General features: G+C 48.4%; 8 protein-coding genes across 8 annotated transcripts; 3 read left to right on the forward strand and 5 right to left on the reverse strand.

The window, feature by feature from the left end:
• Positions 1 to 52: 52 nt before the first annotated feature.
• On the reverse strand, positions 53 to 2,561 carry GGS25DRAFT_534467 (dihydroxy-acid and 6-phosphogluconate dehydratase). The gene is made up of 4 exons (XM_049265773.1): positions 1,802 to 2,561; positions 1,431 to 1,642; positions 1,303 to 1,339; positions 53 to 1,221 (listed from the first exon to the last, which is right to left on the reverse strand). The coding sequence occupies exons 1-4, from the start codon at positions 2,283 to 2,285 to the stop codon at positions 62 to 64; spliced, it is 1,893 nt and encodes a 630-aa protein (XP_049112827.1). The 5' UTR covers positions 2,286 to 2,561; the 3' UTR covers positions 53 to 61.
• Positions 2,562 to 2,612: 51 nt separating this feature from the next.
• GGS25DRAFT_506188 (hsp70-like protein) lies at positions 2,613 to 5,568 on the reverse strand. Its single transcript, XM_049262289.1, has 5 exons — positions 5,241 to 5,568; positions 4,894 to 5,071; positions 4,658 to 4,823; positions 3,383 to 4,571; positions 2,613 to 3,325 (listed from the first exon to the last, which is right to left on the reverse strand). The coding sequence occupies exons 1-5, from the start codon at positions 5,281 to 5,283 to the stop codon at positions 3,057 to 3,059; spliced, it is 1,845 nt and encodes a 614-aa protein (XP_049112828.1). The 5' UTR covers positions 5,284 to 5,568; the 3' UTR covers positions 2,613 to 3,056.
• A 284-nt stretch (positions 5,569 to 5,852) lies between these two features.
• On the reverse strand, positions 5,853 to 9,888 carry GGS25DRAFT_506194 (Bromodomain-containing protein). Its single transcript, XM_049262290.1, has 6 exons — positions 9,416 to 9,888; positions 8,801 to 8,895; positions 7,793 to 8,635; positions 7,479 to 7,740; positions 6,904 to 7,420; positions 5,853 to 6,849 (listed from the first exon to the last, which is right to left on the reverse strand). The coding sequence occupies exons 1-6, from the start codon at positions 9,506 to 9,508 to the stop codon at positions 6,431 to 6,433; spliced, it is 2,229 nt and encodes a 742-aa protein (XP_049112829.1). The 5' UTR covers positions 9,509 to 9,888; the 3' UTR covers positions 5,853 to 6,430.
• A 750-nt stretch (positions 9,889 to 10,638) lies between these two features.
• On the forward strand, positions 10,639 to 11,311 carry GGS25DRAFT_441751 (regulatory subunit of cyclin-dependent kinase). The gene is made up of 4 exons (XM_049258735.1): positions 10,639 to 10,855; positions 10,915 to 11,059; positions 11,139 to 11,197; positions 11,252 to 11,311. The coding sequence occupies exons 1-4, from the start codon at positions 10,746 to 10,748 to the stop codon at positions 11,283 to 11,285; spliced, it is 348 nt and encodes a 115-aa protein (XP_049112830.1). The 5' UTR covers positions 10,639 to 10,745; the 3' UTR covers positions 11,286 to 11,311.
• Positions 11,312 to 13,165: 1,854 nt separating this feature from the next.
• On the forward strand, positions 13,166 to 15,801 carry GGS25DRAFT_506201 (endoplasmic oxidoreductin). The gene is made up of 3 exons (XM_049262291.1): positions 13,166 to 13,585; positions 13,702 to 15,308; positions 15,380 to 15,801. The coding sequence occupies exons 1-3, from the start codon at positions 13,490 to 13,492 to the stop codon at positions 15,486 to 15,488; spliced, it is 1,812 nt and encodes a 603-aa protein (XP_049112831.1). The 5' UTR covers positions 13,166 to 13,489; the 3' UTR covers positions 15,489 to 15,801.
• A 167-nt stretch (positions 15,802 to 15,968) lies between these two features.
• Positions 15,969 to 17,776, reverse strand: GGS25DRAFT_441805 (U6 snRNA phosphodiesterase Usb1). Its single transcript, XM_049258736.1, has 3 exons — positions 17,696 to 17,776; positions 16,986 to 17,479; positions 15,969 to 16,821 (listed from the first exon to the last, which is right to left on the reverse strand). The coding sequence occupies exons 2-3, from the start codon at positions 17,251 to 17,253 to the stop codon at positions 16,013 to 16,015; spliced, it is 1,077 nt and encodes a 358-aa protein (XP_049112832.1). The 5' UTR covers positions 17,254 to 17,479; positions 17,696 to 17,776; the 3' UTR covers positions 15,969 to 16,012.
• Positions 17,777 to 19,744: 1,968 nt separating this feature from the next.
• On the forward strand, positions 19,745 to 21,533 carry GGS25DRAFT_506206 (uncharacterized protein). The gene is made up of 2 exons (XM_049262292.1): positions 19,745 to 20,645; positions 20,721 to 21,533. The coding sequence occupies exons 1-2, from the start codon at positions 20,229 to 20,231 to the stop codon at positions 21,027 to 21,029; spliced, it is 726 nt and encodes a 241-aa protein (XP_049112833.1). The 5' UTR covers positions 19,745 to 20,228; the 3' UTR covers positions 21,030 to 21,533.
• A 167-nt stretch (positions 21,534 to 21,700) lies between these two features.
• Positions 21,701 to 27,079, reverse strand: GGS25DRAFT_506207 (CPSF A subunit region-domain-containing protein). Its single transcript, XM_049262293.1, has 5 exons — positions 24,804 to 27,079; positions 24,427 to 24,743; positions 24,204 to 24,377; positions 22,892 to 24,149; positions 21,701 to 22,834 (listed from the first exon to the last, which is right to left on the reverse strand). Exons 1-5 carry the CDS (start codon positions 26,884 to 26,886, stop codon positions 22,299 to 22,301), a joined length of 4,368 nt encoding a protein of 1,455 aa, XP_049112834.1. The 5' UTR covers positions 26,887 to 27,079; the 3' UTR covers positions 21,701 to 22,298.
• Positions 27,080 to 27,361: the final 282 nt, after the last annotated feature.

Here is a 27,361-nt window from a genome sequence, read left to right on the forward strand (position 1 = left end):
ATAGGAAGCATTCTCACAACAAAAGTAGATATACGCAAAATTAAATACCTACTACTTACCATCAACCCTGATACTCAGCGGTCAGAAAATCAAAATCCGCCCCCTGATCCGCCTGGTTAACCGACCTCATATACAACCCCCTATATCCCCTCATCTTCTCCCTCTCCTTCCACGGGCATCCCTCCCCTCCCCCCTCCCTCGCCATCGCCACCCTCCTCTCCTCCCTCCTCCTCTCAATCTCCTCCTCCCCGACCTCGACCCTCAGAACGCGCGCCTCCACATCACACGTAATCACATCCCCGTCCCTCACAACACCCAACACAGACCCCGGGTCCGCCGCCTCGGGAGAGACGTGCAGCACGATGGTGCCGCCCGCGGTCCCGCTCATCCGCCCGTCCGACACCCTCAGCATGTCCTCGACCCCGCGCGCCGCCAGCTTCCGCGGGATCGGAATGAGCCCCGCCTCCGGCATCCCGGGGTTGCCCACCGGCCCGATGTTCTGCAGCACCAGCACGCTGCCGGCGTCGACCTCGAGGTCGTCGGCGTCGATGCGCCGCGCCATGTCCGCCGAGCCCGTGAACACAACCGCCCTCCCCGAGTGCTTTAGTAGTCGCCGGTCCTTGGACGCGCTGGCCTTCGTGACGGCGCCGCCGGGGGCGAGGTTCCCGCGGAGGACGACGAGGGACGAGCGCGGGTATAGGGGGTTGTCGAAGGGCTGGATGCAGCGGAGCGCCTGCGGCACGGGGATCAGGCGCTCGGTGTCGAGGGCCTCGCCGAGGGTCTTGCCCGTGACGGTCATGGCGCCGAGGTGCAGGATGGGGCGCAGCTCGTGGAGCAGCGCGGCCATGCCGCCCGAGTTGTGGAAGTCGGTCATGTAGTTGGCGCCGCTGGGCTTGAGGTCCAGGAGCAAGGGGGTGCGGCGGCCGACCTCGTCGAAGGTGTCGAGGGTGATTTTGCCGGCGACGTTGGGGTGTCGGTTTACGATGGCCATGAGATGGACGACGGCGTTTGTTGAGCCGCCGATGGCTTGGAGGACGGTTATGGCGTTGATGAAGGATTCTTTGGTGAGGAGAGCTTGGGGCTTCAGTCTGTCTCCGGCGGCGATGATCTTCACAGCGTTGGCGCCTGTCTCTTCGGCGATTCGAAGTCGAGCCGAGGATACGGCTGGTGCTGAAGCCCCTTTAAACGGCATAAGGCCAAGACCTACAAGTATACACGCCACTGTAGAGTATCAAGTTAGTATCTAGCTAGAGAGGGAAAGGAGAAAAGGGGGGAGGAAAAGGGAAATCGAAAGCTTCTTACTTGTACTCGCAGTCCCCATAACACCACACGTGCCAGCCTAAACATTCCCAGTGTTAGCATACTTCCTTCCTTCCTTACTTGCCAAAGCCGGCCCCCTTTAAATAACTTCACCCAACGGACCAACTCACCGTCGGCGCAAGCTCCTCATTCAACGCAGCAATCTCCTCGATGTCAATGACACCCGCCCTATAGCTAGCCCAATTATTCCTACAATCCGTACACGCGCCAATCCGCACGCCCTTGTGGCTCCCCGGCATCATCGGGCCCGTGACGAGATGCAGCACCGGCTTGTTCGCCGAGATCCCGCCCATCAGCTGCGCTGGTGTTGTTTTATCGCAGCCTACGAGGAAGAAACAAAGTTAGGAGTAGTTCATTTTGCAAAACCCAGCAACTACAGAGGTAGGTACGTATATAACTCGCTCGCTCGCTCGCTCCCCTATTCCATACTTACCACCTTCTCGTGAAAAGAAAAACGAGAAAGAAAAAAGAAGCAACTCACCCCCCACAAGCACCACCGCATCGACCGGCTGCGCCCTCACCATCTCCTCCGTATCCAAGCTCATCAGATTCCTCAGAAACATACTCGACGGCGCCGCAAAGCTCTCGTGCAAACTAATCGTCGGAAAGTCCACCGGTATACCTCCCGCCAACAACACGCCTCTCCTCGCCGCCTCCAGCAGCTGCGGCATGTTCGCATGGCACGGGTTGAACCCGGACCCGGTGTTCGTGAGCCCGATCACCGGCCGACTCAGCGCGTCCTCCGAGTATCCGAGGGCCTTGATGAAGGCCTTGCGCAGGAACAGCGAGAAGTGCGCGTCGCCGTACGACGTCAGGCCCTGGCGCATGCCGCCCCGCCCCGTGTCCAGCGGCCGCGAGAGGTCGTAGTCGCTGCTGCCCTCTGCCCCTCCCCTTCCCCCTCCTCCTCCCACTTCCTCCCCATGAGAAGGCATTGCGCTGGAATCATTTGGAGCGCTGTCTGACATCTTGAATGCCTAAACGAGAGATATATCTGATCCTACGTATAGCAAATTGCAAAGAACTAAGGACTTTCGGGTGGTCTAAGGTACTAGGTAGTTGGCGGATTACTTATACTTGACTTATTATTGGACGAACGCATACGGCGGCATGCGCATGCGGGACGACTACGACCTTGAAGTAGGTAAGTATCGCCTTAAATAGTGCCGATAGCTGCGGGGGACTCTCCATCACGACATTGTCGGATATGCAGCTACCTAGGGTAGCTGCCGGGTATACTTACAGTGCTTACCTAAACACAGCACCACATGGTATGAATCAATAAGGAAAAAAGATAGAAAATAAACTACATCAAGCCATATCTGAGATATTCAAGTACCTAGGTCACCTAAAACAAATCATCGGATTCAACTCATATAAAGTGAAAACCATTAAATTTCATGCAGAGTTCATCCCTATCGGACCACTTCTTTTCCCTAGTCTACATGCATATACGCCATCAACCAGTATATGGTTGTTTTCTGTTCGGAAGAGAACGGTAAGATATGGTGTTAGTAAATGCCCAGAAGTGTAGAAACCACCCCGGAAGACTTTTGTGTTCGCCTCGTGTCTCATTAAGCCGAGCTAAAACACCGCGTCCTTTTCCCCCCAACTTCCAGATACCATTGCCTTTCCATAGCGTAGATGGGTACTAGAGCCACCTAGAGGACTCGGGGGAATCTAAGCAGCCACCCATCTATATCCCTTGATTAAATCCGTAAAACAAGGAGAGGATATGCTTATCGCGAGGACATGGCCTTGGTCACCAATCTCTTCAACGCAAGCTCCTTCTTCTTCAAGTCGTCGGCTGAAGAGTCTTCGATCTCAAGCTGACCCATGGCATCACTGAGAGACTGCTCAATCTTGTCCTTCTGGCCACGCTTGAACTTAAGGGACATTGTCGGGTCAGAGATGATCTCTTCGACCCGGCTGATGTAAGACTCGAGCTGTTGCTTAGCCTCGAATCGCTTGCTGAAAGCGTCGTCGCTGTTCTTGAACTTTTCGGCGTCTATAACTATATGTTAGTGGAACTCGTCGCTATTTAATGGCTCAATGGAGAACATACCGCTAATCATAGTCTCAATCTCGGCAGACGAGAGCTTGCCGACGGAGTTGGAAATAGTAATGTTAGCGCTGCGACCGGATGTCTTCTCAGTAGCAGTAACCTTGAGGATACCGTTGACGTCGACCTCGAAGACGACCTCTAGGACAGCCTCACCGGCACGCATGGGAGGAATGGGTGCCAAAGTGAACTCTCCCAAAGAGGTGTTGTCCTCGCAGTTGACACGTTCGCCCTGGTAAACGGGGAATTGAACAGTCTGCTGGTTGTCGGCAACAGTGGTGAAGGTGCGCTTCTTAATGGTCGGGACGGTTTGGCCGCGAGTCACAACGGGAGCGAAGATGTTGCCCTCCATGGCAACACCAAGGGATAGGGGAACGACATCCAAGAGGAGGAGGTCGGAGGTATCGGCAGAAGTAGCCTTGCCAGAGAGTATACCGGCCTGAACGGCAGCACCATATGCAACGGCCTCGTCAGGGTTGATGCTCTTCTCGAGCTTCTTGCCATCGAAGAAGTCGCTAAGCAACTTCTGGATCTTGGGGATACGGGTGGAGCCACCAACAAGCACAATCTCGTCAACGGCGCTCTTCTCGACACCAGCATCCTTAAGGACCTGGGCAACAGGCTCCAAGGTACCATTGAAGGCCTTGGCGTTCAGGTCCTCGAAACGAGCACGAGTGATCTGTAGGAAGAAGTCGTCGCCATCGAAGAGTGAGTCGATTTCAATGGTGGTCTGTGCACCGTTGGATAGAGTACGCTTGGCACGTTCACAAGCAGTTCTCAGTCGTCGGAGTGCTCGCGGGTCACCCGAGATGTCCTTCTTGGTCTTACGAGAGAACTCCTTCTTGCAGTGGTCAAGGAGGTTGGTGTCGAAGTCCTGTCCACCAAGATGGGTATCACCGGCAGTAGCCTTAACGGTGAAGACACCACCTTGGATGTTTAGAAGGGACACATCGAAAGTACCACCACCAAGATCGTAGATAAGGACGTTGCGCTCCTTGTTGGATTTGTTAGCGCCTAGGCCGTAAGCAATGGCAGCGGCGGTAGGCTCATTGATGATACGGAGCACGTTCAGGCCCGAAATAGAACCGGCATCCTTGGTCGCTTGACGCTGGTTGTCGTTGAAGTAGGCTGGGACTGTGATAACGGCCTTTTCAATCTTCTTGCCAAGCTTAACCTCGGCGATCTCCTTCATCTGTGGGGTGATAATTCATTAGGGTTTGAACTTAGGTGATGCTGATACACATGTAGTGGTCATATGGAGTGAGTGGTGTTGCTTACCTTGATAAGGACCATGGCAGAGATTTCCTGAGGCGAGAAAGTCTTGGTCTCACCTAGGTACTCGACCTGGACGACGGGGTTGGTGCCCTGCTCGACGACCTTGAAGGGCCATGATTCGATATCCTTCTTAACGATGGGGTCGGAGAAGGGTCGTCCAATTAGACGCCTATCGCAGAGCATTCGTTAGTATCATTGTGTTGAATAGTACGATATAAGGAGACCAGGTCAAAACATACTTGACATCGAAGACCGTATTCCGCGGGTTCATGGCGGCCTGGTTCTTTGCAGCCTCACCAATCAATCGCTCCTTCTCGTTGAAGGAGACATATGATGGCGTAGTGAAGCTACCCTGCTCGTTGGCAATGATTTCGACATTGTTGCCCTCATAGATAGCGACACAGGAGTAGGTTGTGCCTGTTGTCCAAAGTTGTTAGCATGTGTATTTTGTCTTTTGTCGTAATATTAAAAATGCCCAGAAACAAATGCATAAGCAAATGCAAACGAGTCGCAATGCGATTACACGGCTATAAAATATGAAAAGTTCAAACAAAAAAATGACTTGGATAAACTTGTCGCAACTTACCCAAATCGATACCAATGGCACCGTCGTAGATTTCTTCCGCCATCTTAGAAATTTTCTGTTCAACTGAATGGGATCACAAATTGCAGTTGATGGTTGTGGGAGGAAAAAATGTTTAGGGACGATGCGGGATGATCAGAGGGGAGGTTATGGGCATGGAGGGGAAACGCACGGAATTATGGAGGGGTTTTTCAATGAAATTTTAAGCGGGCGGTGAAAAAATATTATAAAATTTCTTAATTTTTTTTTTTTTTTTTTTTTTTTTACCCTTCCACCACCACCACCGTAAGCCCAACGTTTGCCGCCTGGACTAACTTAGTTCCGATCTAGTCAACGCCCCTCAAACTCAAAGTTAAATTTTCGTCTAGGCAAACTCCGAGGCTTATGTAGTTACCTACCGGAGGTAGGGTAGGTGGATAATTTCTTTGTTTTTATTCTGCCAACTTCAATGTTCAGGGTCCAGAACTTGAGCCTTAGCGTTCAATAATTGCTTGACAAACATTTTCACTGAACTACCCCGCCACCAAGAAAAAAAAAAGGTATTTTGCTTTTGCAACTAAGTTAACTGTTACAGCTGTACAGATCTTATCAACTCAACAATTATAGTAAATAATAGTCCTTGTATTTCATTCCTTTGAATTGGGCACATGCTAGCCAGAGCAATTAAGTACACAGCAGGATCTTGACCTATATGTTCTGCAGTCTCATTATAAACTGAGTGAAATGTGACGAGGTCTTCGAGATATTTTCACTTCATCTACCCATGACCACCACTACCAAGCATGTGAGATCACAAATTTGTAGACTATTACAGTGCTGCAGTGCCTCAATGTTAAAAGCAAGATTCGTATGTTCCACCGTTCCCACCGTTCCCACCACTCCTCACCAATGTCAATTCCGACAAGCATTAGAATGGGAAGCAAGTCAATGGCCCCCTAAGTCCACCGAGTAGACGTTGAATATTTGTCGATAGACCACCCTGTGTACATCTGACCTGCCCTTAGTACAATATGAAGGGCCGTCTATAATATCCACCACTTCTTTGTGCTCATATGTTCCCTGATAAATGCCTACCTCCATATAACCTATTATTCCTTCCATGGCTGGTGACGAGGCACGTCTTTTATATGCGACTTTCTTGGGCTTAATTCTGCGTAGAATAAGGGGCACGTTCATTTGCCTATGTCATGATGCTACGAATGTCGGAGTAAATTGAAGTGTATCACAATTCTCTCCAATTCCATCGTTAGCCCATTAGGTGCCTTTTGACCCTTTGGGAGGGCTGCCACCACTGAGACCTCCAGGCGATTCACCCCGAAATGTAAGTTGACGTCAAAAACGGGCTCGCCTCGCCTGTCAAATGGACCCGATGAAGGATACAAGCGCACCGTATCGTGGATCACATTCAACTTCCACTCACGATTCTGGGCTTCTAGGAATGGCGCTATCTGCGGCTTGAGCTGTAGGCGGAAGTGGCTGGCGGGCGCACTCAAAACAATATCTCGTTGGGTCTCAGTAGGACTGGCGGGAAAGGCTAGTTGAAGTTTCTTGTCAAGAGGGAGGCTAGGATGAGAGGTGAGAACGAGCATAGGCATGAGGGCCTCTGACTCTTCTATAGATTGGTCAGTCAAACAAGAATAGTCATTGGGGAAGAAATGCTTCTTACTAATTGGATGGGGCCGATATTTTTGGGCTTCAAGAATGTCAGCGGCCGATAGCTTTGGAGGGGGTTGGGGCGGCTGTTGCTGGACCGTATCATTGGGTATAACGCTGGCGGGGGGCATCACTGGAGGTGCAAATGGCTGAGCATTCGCAAATGCAGGTGACGGCCGAACGGTTTCCTCAACTTTCGCCAGCCCTGCTGCCGACGGACTAGGAGGGCCAGCAGAGGTTGACATGCTTCTCGCCTTTTCTAATTGGCTTAGGTTTACAGACGTTGCTGTAGAGCCCCCAAAGGGATTTCTGCCTATAGGTGTGCCGTTACGAATAGCTTCCCCCTCGCCGGATTGGCCTGTCACGGGGGCCGGTGAGCCCGTAGCACTTGTCTTGCCACCAACATGGATAGTAATCTTCTTAGGATGTACAGGAGTCTCCGAGTTGGGCAGCATCTTCAACTTTATCTTGGGCTGGGATGGCTCTGGAATCTGAAGTTTGGCAAGCTTTAGTTGCTCGTTAAACAATTGCTGTATGATATGTTAGCAAAAGAAATGACCGATCAGCGCCAATATCATTTGTCTTTACCTCAAGTTCCTGAGCCATGAGAAAGATCTCACTTCCATCTTCATTGTAATGATACGCATTCTTCCAAATTAGACTAGCCTGATCCTCAAAAGCAGCCCAGCCCTTGAAGTCGCTGACATAGGTTGCTCCGCCTCTGCCATGCTGGCCTCGGACTTGTTTTTGTAGTGCCTTGAGCGACAAGGGCTCTGCGATGATCTCGTAGTAGTCTTTGAGCGTTCGTGGGGGAAGATAGATAAAAGGCTCAAAATAGGGGAATTCGCCACTTTGTACTTGTTAGTAAACTGCAGTATCACACGGGGACATGGCAAACTTACGTCTCGTCTTTCTTTCGAAGCATTTCTTCCACAATCTTCTCCTGAGCTTGTTGAAAGGTGAGACCTTTATACGACTTATTCTCGTAGTGAGTATCGGCCTTGCCAGGAGTTGGCCCACGTGCTGCGACCTTTCGGGCGTGCGCAGCAGGGTTCTTCGGTGGTCGGCCGGGTCGTCGTCTTTTTCGAACCTCAGGGCTTGTTTCGCCATCCTCATCAACTTCTTCTCCTTCCTCATCCTCGTCGTCTTCGTCTTCTTCTCCGTCCTCTTCCTCGTCACCTTCCTCTCCCTCTTCTCCCTCCTCTCCTTCCTCGGCCTCTTCTTGCACGTCCTCCTCAGCCTCCTCAACCTCTTCTTCGTCTTCATCTTCGGCTTGGGCAGCTTCCTCTTCAGCTACTTCAGCTACTTCGTCATCATCCTTCTCCAATGTTGGTTGCAAATCTTGATCACTGGCACTCTTCTCGTCCTCTCCATCTTCCTCGGCGTCATTATCGTCATCATCGCCCTCGTTATCGTCAGGCTCTGGTGTGGGAGGTAAGGGAGTAGCGACAGCTTGGTAATTGCCGGACTTGTATGCAGGATTATATTTGACCATGAGGTTACTAACGGCCTTTCGTACTCGTTCTGCATCGCCAAAGGCTACAGATGTCCGCTCATTGATTTCTTTGGCGTTTGAAACGAGACGCTTGAAGTCGCTCTCCAATGCGGAGAGCTTTGTGTATTCATGGTTTTTGAGCTTGTTTTCGATCAATTCTAGAGATAGGGGAAGCCGTATCTTCTTGTAATATTGAGGATCTTGGCTTTTGGATGGGAGTCTCTCGAAATAGGGCGAAACGGAACGACCACTGTGATACAAATATGGTCAGTCATAGCCAGTCTATAATAAGTTTATTGACATCAATGTCCAATTTGAATGAGATTTGTTGAGGTAGAGGCAACAAAAAGGGGGGTTGCATGGAGGCACCCATGGGTAATAATATATAAAAAGGAGTTCATGGTTCAAACATTACTTTTTGTCTGTAGTGGCTCGGATTGATTCTAGAATGTTTAATCCGTATGCAGTGGTTGATTCAGCGGTCTCGCCGTTTGAAAGATCACCGAATTCCTAAATTGACGAGATTAAATTAGTATAAAGGAGCAACTTTTGTTGGTGCATGGGGAAATAGTAAAGAGATCTCAAGAAAGGAGAGTGATTATACATCGAGGCTTAGGGTTAGGATAGGGCTGATTAAAGTACGAAGATGTATGGAGGAATGAGGAAGAGGTGTTTGACAGACAATGCAGACAACATTGAACGCATTGGGATTGCATTCCGTCAAAAGCTACTCAGTAGCTACTACATATGTAGGTTAAGGAGGTAGATAAGTAGTTAGGGAAACAGGTATGTATGCTCCAACCCTGACCCTCACTTTTACAACTTCAAGTCTGAGTTCAACCGAGAAAGGAATTCATAATACAACTCAACTCGCATTGTCAATACAATGAATGCACTGCATTACATTGCGCGGTGCCTCGTGCTTTTTACAAAAGCCATGGCAAAAGCTTGCGCGCAATGCGAGTTATATGATGGATGTGAAAGACGGGGTATAATTGGGATGAATAACTGAATAGTTGGAATAGCTTACTTCTTGCAGCTTGCGACGCTTAGCAGCTCTATCATTGGAATCATTTGCCGATGAGTCGACATTTGCACTGCTTGCTTTTCTCTTATTCTCCATGGTTGCGGGTGCAAAAATATGGCGGACGCATTCGAGTTTGAGCTAAGGTCGTATAAATTATATATCTTATTGCTGTTAATTGTATGGATTCAATGGCGGAATCCAACTTTGAAAGTTCTGACAACTTGGACTGGCAGCTTCAGAATGATGGGGTTGCAGGGACTTGACGCGATGCGATGCGATGGTGGTGATGATTTGTGGGTTGTCGGACGCGGCTTTTTGCTAGTTACTATAAGGCAGTACTAAGGTACTAGGTTTAGTGTTAGCACTTGAGGTACCCAGGTATGGACGTTGAAAGCGACGGCTGCGACGCGAACATTGAAAGGCAGAGTGGCTTTCATGAATTGAAGAAAATAAGCAGTGAAAGTCGTTGATGCACGCGCATAACAATAATATGGAGAAAAGCTCTCGGCGTAAATTAGTTTGAGCGACTTTGAGTGACTCAAGAGTGCCACCAGCTGACAGTCCCAGCCAGTACCAATGTAACTTGCTGCCTTGCCAGCTGTTCAATTTAGTGTCTGCTAATACTAGTGTAGTAGATAATGCGCCACAATGTTGAACTTACACATGGCAGTTGCCAGTTGCTAACAAAGGTGGCTAGGTTCTTATGTTTGCCCCTCAGCTTAGTACCCAGTACGCGCTAGTATCTGACGCTAGGTGATTATCTTGTATCGAAGAGCGAGTTATAGGTATATGAGAGAGTACCTCCAGTACACTATTAGGTCGGCATCGTACTGTTAGCAGTACACACAATACAGCTGCAACATTGAATGTCGTATGTGTGGCTTGTGCTCAATAAACGGCCCCACTTCAAGCACTGTTTACTTTCGTACCTCTTTGCGACTAAAATTTGGGTACCGCAACTTCAACTTTTAAGCAACGCGCGCTCCTCCCGCTCTCCTCTTGAAACTTACACCCCTCAGCCTGTAACCCATTCTACCTACCAAGTACCTAATTCTTTCTTCCCCTTACTTTACAATCTAACTTTCCCTCAACAGCTGCCTAGACAGTCTAACATCTAATCGCACCGTTTCGCTTCTGCGCATCCCACTTCAGACACTGAATCTACCTCGGAAGGACACGAGACCGTCTTTACTTCTACTTGGCGCGATTATCCTACATTCTTTACTAGACTCGATCGACGCCTTTTTCGAGACTTTATCCAAGCCCCAATTGTTCATCTTGCCACCATACTATTCGACCTCTGAAACAAAACCTAACTGCGCGATCTGCCATCATGCCTATGAATATTGATGTCACTCGGCGCAACAAGGTGCCTCGTCCTCTGAGTGACGAAGAACGAGCACGGCTTGAGGAATACATCGACTTGATCCACTACTCTGCCCGGTACGGCTATATAACCTTACTACCTGTAGCAAACCCTCGTCGCTAACTTGGTGTGTCAGTTACTCGGACAGCGAATACGAATACCGTCACGTTCAGCTACCAAAGGCCATGCTTAAGGCTATCCCCAAAGACTATCATGATTATTCCAAGGGCACACTTAAGCTTCTATGGGAGGACGAATGGCGCGCGATCGGCATCACTCAGGTAGGTTTCAAGTCATTCTGGCGCAAGCCCATCGCCATTGTTTGTATTGGCAAGAGCTAATAAGGATCTTAATCCACAGAGTTTAGGATGGGAGCACTACGAAGTCCATGAACCAGAGCCGCATATCCTATTATTCAAGTGAGTTGGCCGTAATGCGTCTCGTTCTGGCCGATTATGCTAACTATTTTTAAGGCGACCTCTCAACTACCAGGCACCTCAACAGTGATCCACAGGCAAACCTGGACAAACCTAAACGGATCCGTCAGCCCACGTGGGCTTCACCATCTTTGTAGATTACTCTTGATACGCGAAACCACTGCATAGCGAGGACTGCATTTATTAGGGGCAATGCTTCGTGACGATTCATGGCCGTTCTTGATCAAACCAATGCTCTTCGCCCAACTGGTTTTCAGTTTGACCTGCCGAGAAAGGACATCAATGGCTGCTATCATTCTTCCCTTTGGGGAATCGAACGGCGCATATGGCAACCTTCGACCCATAATATCAGAAGATACCAGAGGAGGGAATGGTGGTTATTTGCGTCAACTATAAAGCATGAAGGGAACTCGAGCAGCTTGAGCAGCTCAACAAAGCGCAGATCTCGGTAGCAAAACAAGGACCAGAATATGTCCTTCAAAACTACGCTCCATTCTTGTTCATGCGTGAATAGGTAGCTTACGTTTTAGTCAGTTACGCAGATAGTAGTTAGGTCCCCTTGGGTTATAGAGATTCATGGGGACCTAAATGGAATGGAATATCATGATTGTCATGAAGGCTCATTACCGGCTCATACACCATTCTTTTGAGTTGCTTGACAAGCATAACTACTTCTACTTGCAGTGCTAGACGTTGGATTTTTTTCTTAAAAAGAAATCGATACCTCCAAGGTTTCCTCCATGTAGGTATCATCTAACCAGGTAATATGTATATACGTATGTGTTCGATCACCTTGCGATCACATTGCATATGACATGTTTACTCTAATAGTCATCTAACCCTGGAATCCAAGTAGCTGGTTCACCAATGGCAATGATGATAGACAACCCCAATACCTGAAAAGACCAAGGAGATTGGCTGGTCAGTATTATCACAATGGCATCAAATGTATCGAGTGCATCGATTGTATGCTTATAGATAAGATTAATATATTTCACGTACGATTCTATCTCACCGCAAGTAGGTACTCAACAAAATGAGGTGCTGTGAGAAATGATAGTAGGAATATCAACATGTCAACATATCAGCATTCAATGTTGTTTTAAGGGAACCTTGGGAAAGCAACATGCCAATGTAACATTTGAATTAATAATTGAAAGTGAAGTCATCAAACCACTTCAAGTCGCTCCGCCCCCGCGTGTGCCCAGGTACATGGTACTAGGTGCTATGCAAGTTCCGTGCATCCGTTTCTAGAACGAGGCTCCAACACTAGTAAACCCGTAGTTACTTCGTATCCACTTTGGGAGTTTGCTATTTTGGTTAGCATGAGACTAACAATAAGAATAACTACTTCGGTACATGTAGTTATTAATCGTCTGATGACTCTGATCTACCTACATGCATAGCTGTAGGTTACCTAATACCTAGTAGGCATATGTATGTCAGAACATTGAAGGCAATGCAAACTGGCAACATTCCATTATCCGTATTTCGTATGTAGATGAACACGACAATAATGTATCTATTTTACAGGCCATGATCGTATGACATTGAATCTCATCGATTTATAGTCTTAGAGTGGCTACATATGGAATACATGTATTAGTTAATGAACACGTTTACATTTTCAAAATTGAAATAATTATATCGCGACGACTCTCTTCAGTTTGCATTACCCCCATAGGTATTTATTTTAGTTGCCATGACTTTCTAATTTCTTCCTTTTTTTCACTGATGCACAACTTGAAATCTAATCGTGCATACATCTGTCATCTTAGACTCATCTACCTACCAGGTTCTACCAAAGGTTAGTCTATATTCAAGGTTACACATGTACATATCCCTAGGTACCTAGGGTAGTTTCATACATACCTACCTAGTATCTACCAGATTCTACTATGTACCTACATGGTCCCTGCCTACGACATGAATTTACCCTAATATTGTTCACCTCCAATCTTCATTGAGTATTACCGTTGACTGGAATTTAACCGTTATATATACATACAGTACCTACCTACCTACCTACCTACATACCTACCTGAGTATTCTACGCCGCGAATCCCATATACCGAAAAGAAGAAGGAACTAGGCCCTGTTCTTTTTCTCCTCTTCAATATAAAAATAATTATTATTGAGGTGTCCATTCCTCCACCCGCCTATCTGCTACTCGCTACCTGACACCCGTGAACCTCTCCCTACTACGTACCTAGTAGGTAGGTATATACCTAGGTATATATAACACATATACCGGTCACGGTTCCATCCGCCGCGATGAAATCCGCCAAACTATTCTACCTATCACTATTTGCGCTCTGGGAAACCCCCGGCCAATGTAAAGGCAAAGAACCTCCGGAGGATGCATGCGCAGTATGTCTTCCTCGCTGTACAGCTTAGCTATATATCTTTCTTTAACCGCCTCTTCTTTGGCAGCTGTCCCGTCACAATATCAATCTCTTGTCTCTAATGAAAATGAATCCTTCCAGATATCTCCTCGCGCCATCGTCTCTGACGCCTGTGCTTCTTATTCCACGCTCGAGAGACTGAATAGCCAAGTCAAACCTGTCCTAGATGAATTAACCAGAGAAACCGACTTCTTTTCCCACTACCGCCTCAACCTATTTAATAAAAGATGTCCTTTCTGGAACGACGAGAATGGCATGTGTGGCAACATTGCATGTGCTGTGAACACGATAGACAACGAAGAAGATATACCCAAAATATGGAGAGCAAGCGAATTAAGTAAGCTAGAAGGGCCCTCGGCAAAGCATCCTGGGAAAAAGGCACAAAAAGAGCGACCAAAGAAGCCTTTACAGGGCTTGCTAGGAGAGGATGTTGGCGAGAGTTGCGTGGTAGAGTACGACGACGAATGCGACGAGCGAGATTACTGTGTGCCAGAAGATGAAAGCACAAGCAGCAAGGGCGACTATGTCAGCTTAGTCCATAACCCTGAGCGTTTCACGGGCTACGCCGGCGAAGGTGCCAAGATGGTGTGGGATGCCATCTACCGGGAAAACTGTTTCCAAAAATCTTCCTTTCCCCATTCTGCCTCTCTTGGGATCAGTCCTGTAGCCAAGGGGCCGGCGGCGCAAGATTTCCGCAACGTACTCCAAGATGCGGAGCGACAGCACATGATACAGCAACATCAGCAAAACCCAAGCACTACATTTACGCAAACTGGGTTGGAGACGGAGGGCGAATGTCTAGAAAAACGCGTTTTCTACCGTGTGATATCTGGCATGCACGCGAGCATCAGCACCCATCTCTGCTGGGACTTCTTGAATCAAACTACCGGCGAATGGCAGCCCAACTTAGGTTGTTATAAAGGCCGACTACACACCCACCCTGAGCGAATCTCCAACTTGTACTTCAACTACGCACTTCTTACCCGCGCAATTGCCAAGATTGGTCCTCATTTGCAAAGCTACACATTCTGTACGGGAGATCCGGAGCAAGACGCTGCTACCAAGGCCAAAGTTCTTGCTGTGACTCAAGGCGCGGCTTCTGTCCCTCAGATCTTCGACGAGAGCCTCATGTTCAAAAACGGCGAGGGCCCATCCTTGAAGGAGGACTTTAAAAACAGATTCCGGAATGTTAGCCGGGTTATGGACTGCGTGGGTTGTGATAAGTGTAGGCTCTGGGGTAAATTGCAGACTGCCGGGTATGGCGCAGCTCTCAAAGTCTTGTTCGAATTTGACAATGACAGCGAGGATATCCCGGTGCTGCAACGCACGGAGCTTGTCGCCCTATTCAATACCTATGCTAGGCTAAGCAGCTCTATGAGGGCTCTTGTCGGTTTTAGGAGCATGGTAGAGGCCGAGGAAAAGCCCAACGTGGACACGATCCCCGATCGGGCCAAGAAACCACATGCAGTCGGCATCTCGCAGAGTCGACCAGAGGCTACCTCAGAGACTGCTCAAGAGGTTGACCAAGAGCCCGACAATGACGATGAATGGGATGTGGAAGACGATGTGCCGCCGAAACGAGAGCGCCCCCAGCCGACGGTTGGTGAGGCCTTCAACGAAGAATTCTCCAGGGTAATGAAGGCGTTCAAACTTGTTTTGAAAGGCTGGGTTACCTTTCCAAAGACTATGTAAGTCCTAATCGAGAGATATTTAAACTAGGTATCTTCTTCCCACTCAGACGCTAACCACGCATCCCTAGGTTTTTGATCGCTCTGTCGGAGCTGAACCGTCTCTGGCAATTCTTCATCGGGCTGCCGGTTTCACCTCGCAACTGGAGACTGGAGCGGCCCAGTCTAGACGAGCTATGAAGGAAATAAATCTTGCATACCTAGCTCGGATTTTTGATGGGGAAAAAAAGCGTATACAGGATTTGACTCTGGCGTTTCTCTTATACCTGCAGCAATACTGGCGAAAAGCACCATAGCTTGCATCCATGGGACGGAGTTTTGTTTGTTTTGGGCTTGGGTTTTGTGTGTTTGGGCTACCTACCTACCTACCTACTCAAGCGTTGGAATTTGTATTCCAGACAAGTATTGGTGTATAGATTATTACTATTACTATGTGCATAGCAAATACACCTAGTTTATAGATACCTACTTATACATATAAATATCCTACAAATGCCACTGCCACTGCTATTATCATCAGAGACACGTGCCATACTGGCTGGCCTATGGGGTTCCCTCTCCCATGGCATGCTTCTCTGTCTCTAGGCACACCTTGGGTAATCTAGTCTACTAATCTACATATCCTCATCTTGGCGCTATAGTATGAGCCAATCAATCAATCGATCAACTAGGAAGACCAACTACTAGATTAACTACCTAGCTAGCTACATAGCAACATGGATAGTACTTATTAAACCACCTCTCCCCTCCCTCCCCCTCCCCCTCTTCCCACGCACGGGCAAAGCCACACGGGTGACGACATTCCCGATCTTGGCCTTGACGCCGGTGACGGGGACGCGGACGGCTAGGATCTCGTCCCGCGCTCGCGTGTCTGGCGAAGAGAAGACGGCTTCGGTGCGCTGCTTGACTGCGGCCGTGGGCTCGGCGAAGGACCAGGCGATTGAGATGTGGAACGCGTCGCTGCTGCTGCTGCTCTCGTTGGTGCTGGTGCTGGTGCTGGTGTTGTGTTCGTCGTCTTGGAAGGCGTAGAGAGGTGGCTGGGAGTACGATTTTACGAGGGCGTTGCATTGGGCGAGGAGGGCTGAGAGTTCTGGGTTTGGGTTTGGGTTTGGGGGGCGGGGGTATGGTGATGAGGGGGAGGGGGAGGTTGAGGTTGAATTTGAACTTGGAGTTGGAGTTGGAGTAGGAGTAGGAGGAGCAGGGCAACTCGCCACTTTCAACACTAGAAAGGACCGCGAAGACTCCGGCGTCCGGTGCCATTCCAGACCCCGCGGCACGAGATCAAAGGGCCCGACGCGGCTGCTGCTGATGCGCTCGGTGAGCTGTGGGAGGAAGGCGTCCTTCTGCGTGGTGCTGAGCACGATGGGCCGGGAGAGGCTGATGTGCAGCGGCTGGGGGGCGCCGAGGTCTGAGGTTAGGAAGGAGTAGAGGTCCATGGATAGGGGCTTGAGGGCGGGTTCTAGGGAGGTGAGGAGGTTGGTGAGGGATGTGTGTTGGGGGGGTGTTGGGTGCCCTGGTAGGTAGTAAGTATTTGGCTAGATTAGGTGTAGGGGTGGTTGTTTTAAGAATACAGTATGAGGCTTTATGAGTTTAGTTGTAAATGTGTGATATATGATATATGATATATGAAATACTATTGTAGAGAATGAATGAGAAAGCAAAGAAAGGAGAGCTTACACTCGATATACAAGTGGCTCGGCCAGTTGCCTGCTTTGTGCGGATTCACGCGCTTACGACCTTGGTGCAAGGCCGGGTCATCACTCGTGCTTCGACGCACGGTGGACGCGTATAAGTCGTGGAAAGATGTAGGCAGCAGTGGCATTGCTGCCTCTCCTGCTTTTTCATCTTGATGTGATGTCTTCCGCCTTTTTGTTGCTGTTGTAGTAGACACCGCTTCATCAACCGTAGGCTCAGAGTCTGAGGATGAGTAGTCTACCAACGCCATTTGCTAGCTAATCACGATGATGATATTCCCATGTTATGTTCACGGCTGTTTTAAGGTCGATTCATGGATGAAAGCTTGGAGTGTGAAAGATAGAGGTAGGTTACATATCTAGGTATCTTTAAGACTTCAATGTTCACTGGCTAAAACTCGGGTCATTGATGCATAAAAAGGAGGGGCACAAGCCAGTGTTGGTATAAAAATATGTACTTTCTCATATTGCAAGGTACTATATGTATATGGTGTTAGACAACTGAATGTTTCCAAAGGTTGAGAGGTGAGAAAATCTACTGATCTTAGAAACTGGTCTACTACTAGTAGTACATCAGGATAGGTAGGCTCCATGTGATTTTTATGATTGGAGGAGGGTGAAAGAGTTGGGGTGGGGGAGGTGTGCCCTCATCTGAATACCTAGTACTACATACCCTCCTTGGGTAGTACTTACTACTTACAGGCTACCCATCGCTCTGATCTACCTAAGGTTAGGAGGTACCTGGTATGATGCAGAAAACTGTCTCAAATACTTTAATTCCCTTGTCAAAATAACTCCCGTTTAGGATTAGGAAGTTTCTTGAGATCTGTTCCTGCTTCCGGTGTCACCCAACCCCGCAAAGTGCAGGCCCGAGCTAACGATAGGGCTGAAGGATCACATTACTACCTAGTACCTACATGTAGTAGGTATACATACATGTAGATGCAGGGTAAGGTTAGGCAGGTACTTAGAATTAAGTACCTTTCAACCCTCATATTCAATATTCCCTATTACTCATACGCCTCAATATGAGCACTCTCCATCACGTAGTCATAGCATGTTGCTAAGAACACTTATACTTACACGTATATGGGTGTTTGATTAGACAGAGACAAGCCAATCCTCTCATATTGTGTGTCTACACCATGATATCTACCATGTTGGGTGCCTTCCAACCAAGGAGCAATCGTTTTTTGAACTTTTAAAAGATCAAATAGGAGTCTAGAGCAAGCTCTGAGAGCATCTGCTTTCGTGCCTAGGTACACAAAAGTATTAATGTAGATATAAATGGTAGCATATTAAGAAGTAACCTCTGCGACTTGAGATACTAGAGTGGCTTATATTCAGATCCGTTACGTATAAAGGACGTCTGACAACATCTAAATATATTGTGATGTTTCTAATTCAAGCAACTATTAGACTTACAGACTTGTCAAAGTTCAAATACAAACCTCGTTTGGTATTGTTGCTTCTAGTATATGATACCTATATCAAGGATCATGACAATATCTTGATAAATATCTTATATGATCACAAGGTCCTCCTATTCCTACTTCTGAAATTAATATAATCAGTATCCATCGTTGCTGCATGGGTATTCTTAAAAATATGCCAAAATGGGGCTAGGAGATACTCGTGATATATAGAAGCACTGTATCAACACAACCTAGATTCCAATATTCTAGGTATCTTCTCTACAAGAGAAAGGGCTCAACATCTACTAAACCCTTTTCGGGGCAGATATGTGCACATAAGAAGGTTGTTACCGTTGAAATAAGCTCGTAGTAGTTAGCTGGGTACGCCGGTACCTCCTCAGGAGAGCACAATGTATTATGGATATCAACGTTGGTGTGCCTGAGGCTCTCGCCAACTCTGAAGTGATTCGAATACGGCATAGCGGATCGATCACCTTCTAAAGGCACCTCTTCACCTCTGTTGCCGGCGAAGTCTAATCAGCGTTCCCCACAAGTGGAATTACTGATTCTCGACCTTTATTTAAATTTTGTGTAAGTCGGCGCTCTCGTTCAATCCTCCCATTACATTCTTTCTTTCTACTCTCCAACCCTCCCATGCTTACACCGCAGACAACTGTGTTCTTGCCCGCTCTTGACTTTCTGTTCTTTGCGGCATCCTTTGCCTATTTTTATTTACCAGTATCACGATGGCTCCTCGTGAGCAAAAGTTCAGCTCTTCCTGGGTACGTGTAAAAGAGATTCATTTATTGTTCCTGTTCCTGTTCCTGTTCCTGTTCCTGTTCCTGCTCTTGCTCTTGCTCTCTGCGTCCTCTCTCTGTGCCCTGGTTCACGTCTTCCTATCCCAATATTTATCTGTCTCGGCGGTTTATTTTCATGATCATGTATTGAGCGACAAGCACAACAGTCGCCTGAGACGCACGATCCGTCCTGTCTTCGCGTTTGTATATTTTATTTTATTTTATTATATTTTCGAACTTCGAACTTGGTGATGTATGTAGTTAGAAGAATTAACGATATGAAATATCATCTTCTACAATGTACATTGTTCCTGTTGATCTTGATCGTTGTCTGTCTTACCTTCCTGTCTTACGATCCTTGACCCATGCGCTGTCGCAATTCGTTCACCTGTCGCAATGAGCTATCCCTGCAGCTGCGCAGCTGCCCTGTAAGTTGAATTACGTCACCCCCCCAGCCACTGAATGAGTGGGTTGCACAAGGGTCAACAAGCCCTGCAGAGAGAGATAAGGTTGATGTACAGGGTACTTGATATACATCTACGTACCAGATTGGCTCGCAGGTTACATCATAGTCATGTCTGAACGCGTGTATTGCATGAATCCACTAACCTTTTCCCTCTTTTTTTCTTATTTCAACAGGCCGCAGACGAGATCCTGGGTCCATTGTATGGGCCGCAGCCCTATGAGGTTTCGTTTGGGTCCAAGAAGTATCCCACACCCACCCGAACTCGTGCCCTCTCCAACCAATCTTCTACCATAACTACTGGCACCAACCCTTCTTCCCCAATTACAGAACTCCATCCTGTCTCAACCAGAGACACCGAACTCACTTTGACTACACCCAAATCGCCAAAGTTTCCAAAGTTTCCAAAGTCACCTAAGTCGCCTAAGTCGCCTAAGTCCATTAGACCTCAAACTGCAGATTCCCATCGTCCGAATCACCGCCAGTCCATCGAAAAATTAAAGAGCAATATTCAATCCGCCATTGGCCGTACTCGCCGCCGCCTCAGCAGCATGTCGGAGAGACCCCTAGAAGCAATCAGGCGTGCAACCAAGGCCGCAGACCGATCCCCCCATCTTCGCAAGAGGAACATCGGCAAGACGGACACCGTCGACTCCCTCGACACTACGGGCTTTGGTGGTTCGTACCACCACGGTGGTCCCTATGACGCCACCTTGGCTTCCCGAAACCGGGACAAGCGCTATGCGCCCGTCGAAGCCGTTAAGTACGGCAACAGTATGGCGTTGAAGGCGACACCTCGAGAGCATGTAATGGACTCTCTTGAACGACACGTCCCTCTTCAGGGAACAGCAACCATTCCTCCCGGTGAACGGGACATGAGTGGACACATCATGGATTACGAGGAAGGCGCAGATCTTATGCGAGAGCGAGATGCGCCGGGTGGTCCGTATAAGCGATGGGACCATATTGTAAGTTACCATTTTATAGTGCCCATTAACTTATTCCCCCTTTCGAAAAACCTTAGACTAATAACATACTATTAGCAATACCATCCCAACGACCTAAAGGGCAAAGGAGAGCCCTCTTACACCATCGAGGAGGACCTAAAGAAACACAAGCGCCACAGATCGCTCCAGCAGCAACCCAATGCCTACGAGATGCAGCCGTCGACCTCCCACGCCTCCGGCAGACGATCTGCCTCAAAGAGCAACCGCGACAATCTCAATGTCGAGGCCCGCCAACGCAGCATCAGCCTCGGCGCAGCCGGCCCCTCCTCCAGTTCCGCCAAGCGCTTCAGCGACGGTATGAAGCGTCGCATCGGCAGCTTCCGTCGACGACACGAGGATGCTTAGAGTGGACTGGGCACTCTAGTTATGATTGAAAGAAGAGATGCGCATTGTATCGCGCCAGTCGACCAGTCTGCTGCGTTGGCATTTATCAGGGGCACCATTGCCCAGTTCCCTCCCTTTTCCCTCCCCCCTCACCCCACCCCACACCCCTTTTTTTTTTCTTTTCCAGGTTCAGTTAGAAATTCACGCTGCCCACGTCTTTCGTGTACAATATGTACATATGTGATAGGAACGGGCGCGGTCTCCTGGTTTGGGGATTTTCATTTTTCACGGTTTAAGGGGACGGCCCCATGGATGGACGGAAGGAAGTAAGGGGAAATAAAGGGTTCCGGGAATACTCGAAATGGCTATTTCGAAGGACGGCAGGATCACAAGATCCGGATGGATACCTAGGCAGGGAGGTACTGTGTAGGTGGGCGCCTGGAGGTATGCAGTTTTACCTGCATACATGCACACCCCCTAGGTACGGTACATTAGGTTTATAGTACCTGAATAGGAATGATACCTACCATAAGCCCCTTTATCGTAGACAGGTCTAAAGTGAAAGTCGAAGTAAAAGTCAAGGAAATCGACGCATGCTAGGTTAGATACCTAGGTTAGGGAGGTAAGTACCTACCTATGTAGCTATATTCCTGGGCATTCATCACACGGATTGCTTGCTTTCACGACATGCAAGGCAAGTAGTTCCTACATATAGGACACATGGATACTATGTAGGTAGGTACCTAGGTAGGCACTTCTTTTTTTCTTTTCTCTTCCGGGCTAATAATATTCATACACCGACCACCACCATCACCATCACCATCACCAATCTCATAACGAATACCGAGCAACACCCATGACTATGATAACTATGCAACCAACCAAGCAACTAAAACGAAGCCAACCGAAAAAAGAATCAATCATCTTTGCTTAGCTCGTTTGAATGCTGAAATTAATCCCCCGACCAAATCTGTTTGTCCCACGGAGAAATCTGCGTGTTGCCTACTTGTCTACCTAGATAATAGATGCTTGGGCAGGTAGGGGGTTAGGCAACTAACTATTCCTCCGAGAAGGAGTCGAGAAAGATGAGAGATCCGCAGCCATTCATGCATTTCGATAATCATCTGGCGACTATTGTTCCGTTGATGATTTGCTATTTCCTTTTGCCCCTTTTCTTTTCGTCTTCGACTTTTTTTCATATTCTTTCCATTCAACCATAAGATTTCGAGCAAGGGGGAATCGAATATCATCACAACTACCAGACATCACACGATATCCAGGAGTTCAAGCTCACAGATACGCGAGCCCATTAGCACCCAGGACCTCCCTCAGCACATCTCTGACCTCGTCCGCGCCCGCAAACCCAACACGTCCGGCGATCTCTGCGCGTCGTCCGGCGCCCAACTCGTTCCATCGCGCGAGTATTGCTCCATCAACGATGCTACGGCCCATGCCGGCGTCTACTCCAGGGGGGAAGCGGCCGACGGCGCCGGTGGAGACGGGGGCGCGGTAGTCTTTCGGGTTGAGACTTGCGTAGTGCGGGAGCGAGGACACGATCTGGCCTGTGAGGAAGGAGAGCCGGCGGTATTGAGGCTCGGAGAGCGGTGCTAGGGTTGCGAGGGCGCCGGTAGTTGAGGCGAATAGGAGGTGGGATGGTGGCGCTGGGGTAGAGTCCGGATCTTCGTTTGCGGCGCCGTTTAGATGAGCGATATAGTCCGAGTCGGGTGGCAATGTGCGAGGAAGCAGCATACTGCGGGTTGGGGGATGCGCACCGGCGGAAAAGGTGGTCCGGTGTAGGAGAAGATGGCCTTCTAACGATTTGGGGTCTGCTTCACGTCAGTTTTATGATTGAGAGGTGTTGAGGGAATATAAAAAAGACATACGGTCGGGATCGAATTGAAGGATATGGATTCCTCCATCCGAATCACAGGCTACGATCAAAAGCTCATTCCCGTCTGGGAGGAAGTCTGCCGTAAGCACTTCTAGTCTGGTCGAGCTCTTGCCGAAAAGCACCATTCTATAGGGTTCTTCGGTGTATCCTGTGAACCACACGCCTTTGACTGCATCTGCCATGAGGCAGAGGCCCGTCCCCTTCAACTCTCGGACAGTTGTTACATAACAGCTCATGTCCATGAACGCGACTGGTAAGAGCGTACCATCCTCCTTAAGACCACGAACCATGCACTTTTGGCCCTGGGCAACTAACATGAGACCTTGGGTACCTATCTCGGACAGGGCTGTGACAGCACCACGAGGAATATCCTCATTTGCTATCAGTTTTAGCTTCTTGTTAGTTTCCGGTTTTCCTGGTTCGGGGATGACCGTAACGATATCGTATACGAGCACTCGGCCCCGGATAGGAAGGTCTTCGCCACGAGATACTGCGGTACCCACAGCAATCAGATGCTTTCGCTCATTCGTTGACTCTGAGACTTCTAGGTTGACCGTTTCAACACACATGATCGTTTCACAAGATTCCATCTCGATAGTGTCAATCACGGTCCAGCTGCTCGGGTTTATTAACTTGATCTGCCCACGTATAACCGTGGGTTTGAATGTCAGGTCCTTCTCCTGCTGCCACTCTTTATGATAATCGTCCTCTTTCGGCAGCTCGAACGGCTCTGGAGCATCACAACCTATTACGAAGGTGCCGGATGGTGCATGATGAGCAATAGCATGTATGTCAGCATTTAAAGGCACTTTCTTGAGGGTCATGCCTATTTCTGCATAGGTGGTATTGCGAACTGGTATCTGGCATACCCGGGCAACCCCTTTGAAGTCTGTATATATGAAGCCACGTTCACAGCCTTCGGTGTGGAACGGACTCATCCCTCGGACTCCGTCACCGTGTAATCTAAGGACCTTTGGCAGAGTCTTTGACGATCGTAGAATGAAGCTCGGAGAGTGGCCTGGAAGAAAGACGGTCATGTATCCGCCAATGTTTTCACACCGTCGCATCGGAAGATCCCGTTTTGTCTCGGTATCATCGCTGTCATTGTCGTCAAATGATTCTTCTAGATTATCGGCTACTACCAGGTTAGGCAGTTTTTGGAAGTGAAGTGATGTAGAAAGTTCTTGGGCGTCGGACGAAGTTATGCGGAAGGGCTGATAAATCGTCACATCGTCATTCTCGTTTCGAACCTGGAAGGTGGTAAGTCATCTTGAAGTAATAATGGTGGAATTGGTTCTACACACAATCAAGTATGGATACGAAGATGTCATATCTCCAAGGTCAGCTACGAGAATTTCTTTAACCATGTCTTTGGCAGTCCCTCGTCTTGCTGCATAGTTTGCTGAGAGGATTGGAGGTACGAAGGGTAATCCTTCAGCAACGTACACCGATTTTGAAAGATCTGGCAAAGCATACACCTAGGCCTGTTAGCAGTCAGATTGTGGAGAGATTGACTATAACACGTACATGAAGCGCTCCAGCCTTGCTGAGTAAGAACATCACAATGTTTTCGCCAGACTTGGTCCCTTTGTCGGTATTGGAGCCGGAAAATATACCGGTTTTATCTTCGTATAAACAGCCGGTGGCCCACTTTGTGGAAGTGAGTACTGGGTCGTCCTTTTCAAGTTCTTCAAGTTCCAGGTTCTTGAAGATCTTTGCGATGAAAATGCTGGCATCATCGCGTACTAACAAGATGAACGGATCAGCTATGCTGGCCGAATTAACCCTAGGTTCGGCGCCCGTATCCTCGTCAAGCATTGGTAAGATTTGGATGAGTCCGAAGTCTGATCCGGTGTATTAGCATGTGCCCCAAAATTTGAATAGCAGAATCAGTCCAGTCTTACCTCCATCGTAGCAGTGGACGGCAGTCTTGAGAACTTGGATGATTCTCATGTGATTGCCCATGGTGCCAGCTTCAATAGTGAATCCGGCAGCCGGTTCAAACTCCGTTCCAGTGAGAGCCTCAAAGCCCGCACCCGTCAACACATAAACATCTGATGTTTCGTATCCATCCAAATCGATCTTAGGAACAATCATGAAGCGATCATATAGCGCCGATGTGTCATAGTCTGTACCCATGGACGTAGCCCCCTTTTCTCCTTGCAATGCCTTTGGTATCGGTTTTTGAGCAGCCATAGTCCAAAAGCCTCGTGCTTCTGGGAACTCAAAACGGCCAATAACCTTTGGCTGTATCTCTCGATTGATAATAGCTACAGAGCCCGCATTACCTCGACCACATGCACACACGAAGCTTAGACTGCTTTCAACGCCCACTTGATTCTCCTCCTCATTATCAGAGGAGGTTGCCTTTCCAAGCGCGAAATCTTTAATGGGGGCTATGCTGACAAGGCGATCATGTATGCGGAAGACGAGCTCTCCGGATTTGCTATTCGGAGCACTAGGGGAGGTTTGCTTGGTAGGCGCGGGCTCTTCACCGTAGAGGTCATCATCATCATCCATGTCCTCCATATCCTCATCGTCTATATCAAGATCAAGGGAAGGGTCTTGTAAGCGGGACTTCCTCCTTCCGAACTGGTTTTGTTTTCGTGTCCAGCCAATAACCAAGGAATCTGCGTCTTCACTGCCTGCGAAGAGGCAGGTCTTGTTCAATTTGCTCAAGGTTGTTACACCGGTTGGTATGATCGATCCACCAGCTTCTGGCGATATTAGTCTAAGACTGAACCCGGATACTATCCTACCGTCAACCTTGAACATGATCAAGGCCAGGCGACCGTCACTAAGGATCACTAAGAACTCGCCATTCTCTGCAGACAAGGCTTCGATTTCACAACCTTCTAACCGCAGTTCGAGATCAGACTGATCAACCAGACTAAACGAGGTAGATTGCTTCGCAAATTGGTTGATACCTACACCATGCGATTTTCCGGATTGGTCGATATGTATGAGTTCATTTGTGCCAAGCAGCAATGCGCCACCGACTGGCGCCGGCAGAGCAATGACTCGAAACAGGTCTTGTGGGAGTCCGGTCACTGACAGAATAGTTGTGGAAGCCTTCTGTTGGATATCCAGGGTAAATACCATATAGGTCAACTGGTCTTTTCGACCAAGCACTAGGGAGGGAGAAGTAGTTGAAGACAGGATGCCAAATGTTGGCTCTCTATACTCATGGAGGAAGGCAAGGTGCACAGGATGGATGAGGCTAGGGTCAAGATTAGGTAGTCGAAGGACAAATGAGCTTGAATATGGTGTTTCTTCATTGCTGCTAGTTCCATTCGCGAGCGCGGTGGTATGTTCCTTCACCGGCCGTGGACCATCCAATTCCTCATCCCAGTCATCCATGTCTATATCTTCCTCGGTGGTCTTGAATTGAAGGATGGCGAGACTTCGCGCTCCAAACTTCAAGGCGGCACAACGACTACCTGGGTCTGCTGCCAGAAAATTGGCATAATGGCTCAATGATGCTGCCCATGGACTTCCTTGAAGATCCTCTTGCTCGTAATAGTGTATGGAAGTGGTGTTGATTGAATGTTTCTCGGGATCCCACTCGATCATGCTCAGCTTCGCATCCTTGAGAGACAACAAAAGAGCCTCTCCACCGGAAGCGGTTGTCTTCGTGTTGATGCGCGCAAGCCCCGTGATAGTTCCAGCGAGCGGGAACTCAGCGATAAGTACCAACTTGGTATAGTTGGAACGGTCAGACCGGACGGGGACAGAGTCGCCGCCGAGGAAGGAAGCTTCGAGGCCGTCATCGTCGTTTACTCTAGAGTCATAATTCTCAGTAGATCGGTAGGATTGTAAGTTGGCATTCTGAGCCTTGTCAAGTTCGGCGGATACTGATTTGGTGGTGAAGATCTGGAGAAGGGATGCCTTTGCGACAACGAGATTACTGCTTTGCGCCGAGACGAAGGGTAAGGTTAGGGAATGTGTGACAGCCGTGGGAGGCGTCAGCTCTGTATAGCATTGCATTTTGGACGTCGGTACTTCATCTCAGACGCGATTGAGAGAGGGGAAGAGGGTTGTGTTTGCGTGGGAGAATAAAAGATTGCACCTATGAAGTACTGCGAGTGTTAAGGTGGTCGGTAGTAGTTACAGGTGGTTAATGGCACATAAAGAATGCCCAGTGTTGAATCGTTGTAATTCAAGTTTGTTGCTAGGAGCTCAATCGCGCTAAGATCCTACATACATAGTAGGTAGTATTTTAACTAGCACAGCTCAGATAAGATAAACACATTAACCTAGAAGGTATATGTGTTTATCACGGTATGTATGAGCCTCTTTTGTGACATAAATCATACGGTTAGTTGAATAACTTGTAGTATTTAATGCTTCAATGGTTTTTGTAAGACAAGGGTAGTTAACTAACTATTAGGTAAGCTATTTAACCTAGTAGGTGTAAAACATCATTCAGTTAGTTGTCCATTGCTACCCAAGGAGCTGCCAT

The sequence above is a fragment of the Hypoxylon fragiforme genome, assembly GCF_022984875.1.
Source record: "Hypoxylon fragiforme strain CBS 206.31 chromosome Unknown GGS25scaffold_9, whole genome shotgun sequence".
In the NCBI taxonomy this organism is placed as follows: Eukaryota; Fungi; Ascomycota; class Sordariomycetes; order Xylariales; family Hypoxylaceae; genus Hypoxylon; species Hypoxylon fragiforme.